The sequence below is a fragment of the Octodon degus genome, unplaced genomic scaffold (assembly GCF_000260255.1).
Source record: "Octodon degus isolate 3935 unplaced genomic scaffold, OctDeg1.0 scaffold00067, whole genome shotgun sequence".
Taxonomy (NCBI): Eukaryota; Metazoa; Chordata; class Mammalia; order Rodentia; family Octodontidae; genus Octodon; species Octodon degus.
The window spans coordinates 7444335-7454410 of NW_004524643.1; the positions used below are offsets into that span (position 1 = coordinate 7444335).

Consider the following 10076-nt stretch of genomic DNA (forward strand, 5'->3'; position numbering starts at 1 on the left):
AAGCAGGCCACAAAAAACAAAAAACAAAACGAGACAGGTATGTACCAAGATGCCTATGTACCAACTACCCACAGTGAACATTTTATATATCACAAATGCACTGATTTTTTTTTTTTTTTTAATTTTTCCTGTAACAGGGGATTGAACTCAGGCCCTTGTGTTTGCCAGGGAAGTGCTTATGCCACTGAGCCATGTCCCTGGCCGCATGCCATCTCCCTGGCCCAATTTTTAAAAAGATGAAACAATTACAAAGTCAGTGTAAGACTAAGCCACATATATATTGCAAAAACTTCTGAAATTGTGCCCAAAAGTTCTTCCCTCCCAGCTGAGTTACAGTCAAATAGCAGCTAATACTGAGGGAATACACACAAAAAGATAGTAACTTTTTTATTTTTATTTATTTTTGGCAGAACCGGGCATTGAACTTAGGCCCTTGCACTTACCAGGCAAGTGCTCATTCTACTGAGCTCTCTCTCTGGCCCCTAAGATAGTAACTTTACAGAAGCACCCAGCAGACAGGCTGACACAGTGAAAGGCCCAGAGAAAGAGACCTACGGGTACAGGTCTGGAGTTATCTGCTATGCTCCCTCCCCACTACACACCCCCACTGTGGGGAGAGGTGGGAAAGCACCTTGTTTACTGCTCTTTTTGTACCTCTACATATTACATGTGCTTGATGCACCTGTTATAGTTCAGACAGCCACATGCTTTTAGGGACTGTTCTCAAGGTTAAATGGCAGACCCACGACACCATCAAAGCATGCAGGTATCTCACACATTCCAGGATGTACTCAGCTGCCCTTCCTTCAACAAGTCTGCTGGAGGTTCTTACCATTTTCTATTCCAGAATTAACAAATCTAAACAACCAAACCTTTTTATATTTTAGAAAACCTGAAAAAAAAAATTAAGCTAACATTTTATGAAATTTTGAGTTTATAAGACATCATATATTCTCCATTTAACCCTACAATTTTCCAATGGGCTTCCTTGGGCTACATAACTTATCCAAAGCTAGTAATAGCAGCTAATCAGTATATGTGCTGCCGAAGCGAGCACAATAGCAGCTAATCAGAATGAGGTCTAAAATCTGGATTGCCATATATAAACCTCTCCTCCCTAAAAAGATATACTATCTTAGAGAATAAAATAACTTTAGGCTAAAGTATCAGAATTTTGGATTTTTACAAATGATTTGCTGTAATTTAGTTTTGCATGAACTAAGATAGAAAACTGTCCTGCAATACTTGAGTGTACACTATAAAAGTCCCTGGAAGAGACAGCTTCCCCAGGAACTACCCGCTCGGGCCCCCCTCCGTCCCTTTCTTGGACAGGGGCTTTCTTTCTAATAAATACATTCTGTTCATTAAAACAAAACAAAACAAAACAAAACTTGAGTGTACAGCTCATGGGATAACAGAAGGCGGCCTACAATTACGCTGTGGAGCTGGGTAACAAGAGGATGTTTAAGTGTTCCTTTTCAGTTGGGTGAAGGTTCCTGGAGATCAGTTACTGCCATCTACTGGCTGGACAAACACCCTGTTCACATGGTAATTTATCTTGCCACTTCCCATTTGTCGGTGCTACAAGGGCTGGATCTGCCTACAGTGAATTAAGCATGCACCCTACCACTAAACTACACTCCAGCCCAATCTTACTGTGTGGCCAGCTCAGCCCACCAGGGGGCGGGGCTGGCTGGCATGTAGTGCTGGGGGATTGAACCGCGGTCCCTGTGCTTTGCTAAGCTTGTTCTAAGTAGGTGCTTTAGACCACTGAGCCATCTCACCAGCCCCCCTTACTGTATTTTTTTTGAAAGCTGTGGTTTCTTAGGTTTTAAATAGAATACTCTCCAAATCTGTGTAGTGAAATCTGTATCCTGAACCAGATCTATATAGATTTTTTTTGAAACAGGGTCTGGCTAGGTTGGGCTGACCTTTAACTCGTTACATAGCCCAGGCTGGCCTTGAAGTGATCCTCCTGCCTCAGCCTCCCACTGTTGGCATTACTGGCATGCCCTACCATGCTCAACCTGAACCAAATCTCTGTAATTTTTTTTTATGTAGTCAGTTTAATCACTGGAAAATTTTAACTATAGTAGATAAAAAGGTGCTTTCCCATATCACTAAAATCTAGGCAGAATAAACTAGCTGCAATCATATACTAGTATTAATAGTTGAAACTACTTAAAAACAAACAAAAAACAAAGAAATGAACACACCAGGAAGTGAAACAGTTTTATTTCACAGATGTGTTTAAAACTGCAAAGACACTATTTTCTTCATATAAAAACATTGGTATATCTGTACTTTTTAGAAAATGATTATACAGATCCCCTTAAAGAAAACTGCACCTCATTATATGGTTTCAGGAAGGTTGGTTGGAAAAAACATATCTGGACTGATTCCTAAAACATACCACTCCACACTCTGCATCTTTTGGTTCAAAGTATAGATTACTGTCATCAGTGTGTGTTCCTGCATTCTTACATATTTGATAATACACACACAGGCTGGTTTATTAATGCTCCATTGGTTCATCAGCTTTTTCTGCAGGTTCATCCGCAGGTTGTGCAGGCTTAAAAGGCAAGAAAAAAAGATGTAAAATGAACACGTAATCAATATACATTTCTAACCACAAATAGTGTAAAAAAAATGAGAAACAGGCTGAGATACCTCTCTCTGTCTCTCTCTCTCTATATATATATCTATATACATATGTAAGTTCTGAGAACCCCAAATCACTAAACAATTCCATAACTTTACCATACTTTGTCTTCCTCTACAGTTAAAAATCTTTGTTATTAGTACGGTTTAATATACACTCAGTAAATTTTTTGATGGCCTTTTCCCTTTTACCAATAACAAAATAGTAAAAATACATTCAAACCAATCAGCTACATGGCATTCATAACATTCTTCCCAACAGTGCTTTCTTTTTGAGACACAGCCTCACTACGCAGTTCAGCCTGGCCTAGAATTCACTGCATAGCGGAGGCTAGGACTGAATTCGCAGCAGGCCTCCTAAGCCTCCCAAGTGCTGGGTTTGGTGTGTGCAACGAAGTCTGCCTAACAGTATCTTTCCATATATATATATATATATATTTTTTTGTTGTTGTTGTTGTTTGTTTGTTTTTTTGTTTTGTTATTATTATTATTTTTTCCCGGAACTGGGGATTGAACTCAGACCCTTGTGCTTGCCAAGGAAGCACTTATTCCACTGAGCCATCTCTCCGGCCCCTCCAAGTGTATATATTATAAACATCTAGCTAAAAGACTCATATTTTACCTAAGATATAGTAATGTTTCTGTTGTGTTTTTTTTGTTTGTTTGTTTTTAATGGAGATAGTCTTCCTTTGCAGTTCAGGCTGGCCTTGAACGCATAGCAATCCTCTTGCCTCAGCCTCTCAAGTGATGGGATTACAGGTGTGCACCATCATACCCAGTATTTTTCTTTAAACTAATATTCTTGATGCTTCTGTCATAATTCATGACGGGTAAGTCTAGCCATCTACCAGAGGACCCAGCCTTCTAGCTGCCCCTCTCGGACACTGAGTGCAAGAGAAGACATGTAAGTGGGCATCTTGGATGTTCCAGGCCCACCCCACATCTAACTGCAGTGTCTGAGAACCCAAATGCGAATGGCAAAAGACCCACTGAGCTGAGCCCATGTCAGCCACAGAACTGAGAGAGAATGCCTGCTGTTTTACATGTGTGAATTTCGTGGGGAGCTTACTACATAGCAATATATATCTAACTTATTAACCCTTCCCTTTTTTGTGTTTATGGAGATCACTGCCCCCTCAATATTTTCCTTTATTCAGTTCTTAATTTTTCAACCACCATTTAAGTTATGGGCCCATTTCAGTAAGTAAAGATAACAATGGTAGATTTACACAGTTGCGAGAGGAACAGCAGCTTAGGACAGAAATAAAGCCGCTTGTGTTAGGATTCATTCACCTGTGCCTTTCTCTGGGGCCTTTCTTCAAGACCTTCCAGGAATGGAGACACTTCATCATCATCATAGATTGTGAACTCCAAATCTTTACCAACAATTCCAATGGAAACATTCTGAGGGAGGAAATGGTAAATATAAAGAAATGTAAAAATTAAAAAGAGAATTCAGGTCAGAAAAATGTCTACAATAAAATGAATGAAAATCACAAAATAAAAAATTGAGTGCCTGAATTTGAGAAAAGCTACTTATATGTACGAAAAAAGAAACGGACTAGTAGGCCCTTGTCACTTTTGGGTGATTAACCCTATAGAAATATTGTTTATATTAAGATTCTTTAGGCTATAAAGTCTTCACACTGACATTAATAATTACCCAATGACTATAGCAAAATGGCTTTATAATACTGACTAATCTCACTTTAATTATGATTATTAGCCTCAACTAGGCCTATTGGCTTCTTTTTCTGGATTATCCTATCCCAGTTCCTACATTGTTCAATCTCCCTTGCTATTGGACAACTGTCCTTTATAATTCTTCTTTTTCCTTGCACCCAAAATCTTGGTCTTACTTCGCTGAGAAAATAGAAGCAACTGGAAGAGAACACTTGCGAACTCCCCTTGCATCCACTCTATCCTGTCCCCGTCTCTATGTTCTCGTCTTTATTATTATCCTGAATGAGCAGTCCAATTTCCTAAGGTCAACCTCCCCACCAGTGTATTGCTAAAAGATATTGTTCTAAACAGTTTTTCTCATTATTCTCCTGCATAAATGCTTCCTTTCACATTCAATACCTTGCAGAGCCACACAGCAAATATATCTTTTCTTCCATCTTAAAAAACCTAAACAATGGAAACCCTTACTGTATCTTTTTTCAACTACCATTTTTCTGGACTTGCATCAGAAACATCGCCCAAGAGCCATCTCCAATTTCTCTTCTCTTCTCTTCTCTCCAGATGCCATTCCTCTTAGGCTTTGGCACCAACCATCCTGTCAGACTGTCTTGACAAGTCCTTGGAGACAGCACTGCTAAACCAACTTTCTTGATCTATTAGCCATTTCTAATCTTTTCCTCCCTGAAAGTTTCATTTGCTTTTAATTTAAGGATGCATCATTTTCTAATTTTCCTCCTATTTTTCTGATCATCTCACTCAGTCTTTCTTTTTGGTTTTTTAATACAGGGTTTCACTATGTATCCCAAGCTACCATTTGGGCTCACTATGTAGCCCAGGCTGGCCTCAAGCTCTTGGTGATCCTCCTGCCTCAGCCTTCAGAGGGCTAGGATCATAGGCACATACGACCATGTCCCACTGATCATCCAATTTTAGGTTACATCTGCCACACTATCTTCTCAAAGCCAATTAGTCATTCTTTTCATAGCCATTCTTTTCATAGTCATTCTTTTCATATAGCCAGTTTTCCTACAGCATTTGTCACCTTCTAACATACTACAGAATTAACATATGTGTCTGCTGTCAATCTCTTTTTCCTCACCAGAATATATGCACAATGAAGGTCAATATCTTTGTTGTGCTTACCATAATCCCAATGCCTAGAGCATAGTACTGGTAAGGGCTCAATATACACATAGTTGTAAAACATATTAGGAATACAAACATGGATTTCCTCTAGGGGTGGGGATACATTCTATACCAGACTTACTGGTTTTATTTCTCTATACCAAAAAGAAACATTTAAAAAAAATAACATTTCACAATCTGATCATTTAGGGAATAGCTTCAAGAGAAATAAGCCAAGACAACCATCTCCCAAACTAAAGAATGTAAGTATATACTCTTCTATTACTTACATTTCATGCAATAGAAAACTAAACTGTAATGTTAACATCCACAACTGGAAAAATGTTTTTTTACCTTAGTTGTCAGGTCCTGTTCTGCAGGAAGTGTCTCTCTTAAGGCACGCAGACCATGCTTAACCAGTTCATTTAAATTGCCTACATGTAATAAATTAACAATTATTTTTTCATTTCAGCAAACCATCCTTCTTTTTATGAAGTCTACAGTTTGAAATTGCAGTAATACACACTAAACCTACCCCAATAAAAACAGCCAAAAGTTTAAAAGTAGGCTAGTCATATAATCTAACAGCAACCAACACTGATGACTATAACTGAATTAGTACGAATACATGTAATTTTTGTTACTAAGTCTGACTTGTCCTTTGGCCAGGTTAAATAAAAATGCTAACTGATTAGCACCAGTCACACTTGTATAGAATGTGTCCTGTGGAAATGCTAGTCCCTTTGTATAAAAAGACATATCTCACTTATTCAGTATAACTAACCCTGTGCTGTAGATTGTATATAAATGTCCCCCCAAAAGCCTTAGGCAGTCTTAGGTATTCTCAGAGGTAGTTAAGTCTAGAGTTTGTGATTGATTCATGGGCCAATGCTGCAATTAGGCTCACTATGTAGCCCAGGCTGGCCTCAAGCTCTTGGTGATCCTCCTGCCTCAGCCTCCAGAGGGTTAGGATCATAGGCACATTCGACCATGCCCCACTGATCATCCAATTTTAAGTTACATCTGCCACACTATCTTCTCACAGCCAATTAGTTATTCTGAATGAGTGGGTGTGAGTGTTACACCCACTGTAGGATAAGCACAACGGAATGGAGACAAAGGGGCTTGCTTGCCCTTGTTTGCTTTTGCTGTCTTCTCCTTTGGGTTGCCCCTCAGCCAAGTCATGCTGCCTTGGGCCCAGCCAACCATGGACCAAAACTTCTACTAACTGTAACCTAATAAACCCATCCTCCCTTAACTTTGGGCATTGGGTATTTGGTCTCTGCAATGAAACAAGTAACTAAAACACTCTTGATACCAAAACCAGATAAAGTCATGAGAGAAAACCACAAACTAATTTTCTTTTTGATTATAGACAAAAAAACCAAAAAACAAACAAACAAAATCAATAAAATACTACAGACTAAATTCAGCAACACAGAACAAGGATTATATGTCATAATCAAGTGGCACCTATACTCAGGAATGCAAAATTCCTTTAATAATTGAAAATTCAATCAATGTAACACTACCATAACTAGTAAGTGAGTTCAACAAGGCTGCAGGACACAAGATCAATATATATGAATCAACTGTAGTTCAACATTCTGTACATAAAGTTAAGAAAATTCTCTTTAAATACCAAATATTTATGAATTTAATAGAAACCACACAGCATGTATACTGAAAACTATAAAACATTAAAAAATTAAAGACCTAAGTAAAGGAAAAGCTATCTGATGTTCAGAGATCAGAAGGCTTGTACAGATAGATGTCTTTTGACTTATGAGGGGTTACACACTGATAAACCCACTGTAAATTGAAAATAAGTTAAAAAATGTATTTAATATTCCTAACCTACTTAATATCACAGTTTAGTTGTTCAACCTTGTGACTAATCATGTGGACTGCTGAGATCTGTTGCTCACTGCCCTGGATCATGAAATAGTATCTTACCACATATGGCTAGCCCAGAAAAAAGATCAAATTTAAAACCTAAAGTTGATTTTCTACTGAATTTATATTGCTTTTACATTATCATAAAGTTTAAAATTTGTAAGTGGAACTACCCTAAATGATTAGGATCTGTATTAAAACAGGAGCAATACTTTCTAAAATAATCTACATATTCAGTAAAACTCTTAGTAATTTCTTATTCAGGCTGGGATGTGTTAGGAATGTGCTCATGTGATCAAGTGTCAATCAAACTTTGGATACTGGGTTTCTGATGCACTTCCCTGGGCAGCAATATCCTATGCTGTGAACCCCTTCCGAGATGGGACAGTGCATGAGGAAGTCGCACTTCCTCCCGTGTTGTTCTAAGTCTAAGCTATGAGTGTAAGTGCGTGATGAGTTGCATGGGTCTTTGCCAATTTCCAAATATGGGGTGATAATGGGAACTGCCAACCAGTTATCATTGTTTAAAATATTCAGTGTTAATCTGGTATTTCTCAAGGTTACCTGGTTCTAGAACTTGCGACTTTTTTTTCAGTACTGGGAATTGAGTCCAGAGCCTTTCCACTTGCTACACCCCAGCCCTTTTTTATTTTGAGAGTTCTACTAAGTTGCTAAACCACATAGGTTGAGCTCAAACTTGTGATCTTGCCTGAACTTCCCACCAGGAATTGTAGGCCTGTACCACTACATCCAGCTAGCACTTGTTTTCCCAAAAGTTAAGCCTATTGCCATCTCATACAGTTTGCTTTAAATAATGTTAATGAGAAAATTGTGTTTCTCTGTATTTACTGAGCCCCAAACATTTCCTCCACAGAATACTGTATTATCACATGAAAACTTGTAAACCAACTACGAGAAATGTTAGCCTTGATCCTACCTCTACTTCCAGTGTGAGGAAAAACACCTGAAAACCTGATCTATCATTTTATATCAGTTATCTTTCTTTTCCATGACTTCTCTGCCTTTTGTTTGCTATTTATGGAGTACTTAATGAAGAAATGTACATGTGACTTAAAATTGGAACAAAATCACAAAGCACTGCAAGTGTAAATATAACTTACAAATGGCAAGCAGCAATTAGTACAGTCATCTTCAATTCTATCTGGGACACAGGTTAAACCAAATGAATCATGAACTATAAAGGTTGGGGATACATGTATATTTTGTAAAAGTTCTATTGGTGACTAAAACTATTGTAACCAGGAATAAAAACTCGTATGTGTGCCAGAAACATAAACACTTCAAGGGCTTAAATTTTAAAAAACTCCTATCATGCAGTTTTAGGATGTTATATGTTTACCATGTAAAGACTGAAACAGGCAAAATCAAAACCAAACCATGCAAAGCTATCACTTACACTCCATAAATTCAGACATATGTCTCTCCAAGTAAGTACGAGCTGACTGAGAACGGGCTCCAATAGACATAGCTCTGCAGTCAAAATAGTTGGCAGATGGACAGGTCTGGAAAATGTGAGGGCCCATATCCTACAAATGGGAAGAAGTATACCACATAAATTCTTGACTTCAGTTGAGCTTTTAAAAAAAAAAAAAATCAGAAAAACACCTTATTCACTTAAAAAAAAAAAAATCACTAAAATGTAACAGGACTCCATGAACTTACATCATAACCAGCAATAAGCAGCCCAACACCATAAGGTCTCCGGCCATACCGCTGTGTTGGTATCTGGGTCTCTAAATTAGTTAAAGAGTTCGCTCTAATAAAGAATAAATTGTTGCCATTATTTTCAAATTAAAGATTTTTAAAAAAATGTATTTAGTTGTTACAGGGTCTCCCTATGCAGCTTAGACTTATGGTGATTCTCCTGCTTTCAGCCTCCCCTGTGTTGAGATAAAGGCATTGGCTACTATGTCCAGACTCTGGCTAGCTCAGGAGCAGCAAGTGGTGCCGAGGATTGAACCCCCATCCTTGCACTTACCTAGGCATGCCTAAGCAGGTGTGTTAGTTTGCTGAGCTATCTTCCTGGCCCCCTCAAATTAAACATTATTAATAAACATATTTTTTTTTTTCGGAACTGGGGATTGAACTCAGGCCCTTGCACTTGCCAGGCAAGCACTTATTCAACTGAGCTATTTCCTCAGCCCTTAATAAACATCTTTAGCATCTTTCTTAATTGTTATATAAACCACAGGAACATAAAATAGGACAATTCTTTAGCCTAACATTACAATCTGTTTGATTGCACTAATCCCAAAGACGGGCACCAATAAAGTCATCTCTTCCATGTAAAACTTCTTTTGTTTTGGATAGAAGTGGTCCAAGACTCTTAGGTGTCTCTAGAACCAAAAATAAAATTTAAATATCCTCTAATAATAATGCTTAGATAGGGGCTGGGGAGACGGCTCAGTGGAATAAGTGCTTGCCTGGCAAGCACAAGGAACTGAGTTCAATCCCCGGTTCTACCAAAAAAAAAAAAAAAAAAAATGCTTGGATAGTTTGGCTAAAATTGGGAACTAATAAAAGAGCAACATAATGCCTTAAACTTTTTACAGTTGTAGCTATAATATGTATTATATTTTTAAAAAGTAATACAAGGGCTGGTGAGATGGCTCAGTGGTCTAAAGCACCTACTTAGAACAAGCTTAGCAAAGCACAGGGATCGAGGTTCAATCCCCCAGCACATGCCAGCC

The 10076-nt window shown here is 38.2% G+C and overlaps 1 protein-coding gene across 1 annotated transcript in view; it reads right to left on the reverse strand.

The window, feature by feature from the left end:
- Positions 1-2214: 2214 nt before the first annotated feature.
- Positions 2215-10076, reverse strand: part of Psma1 (proteasome subunit alpha 1) — a 12955-nt gene continuing 5093 nt past the window's right edge. Inside the window, exons 6-10 of the mRNA XM_023719387.1 lie at positions 9049-9119; positions 8783-8912; positions 5824-5903; positions 3955-4065; positions 2215-2572 (exon numbers count right to left, since the gene is read on the reverse strand). Coding sequence (XP_023575155.1) covers positions 2516-2572; positions 3955-4065; positions 5824-5903; positions 8783-8912; positions 9049-9119 — 449 coding nt within the window. The 3' untranslated portion in view covers positions 2215-2515. The remainder of the gene's footprint in view (positions 2573-3954; positions 4066-5823; positions 5904-8782; positions 8913-9048; positions 9120-10076) is intronic.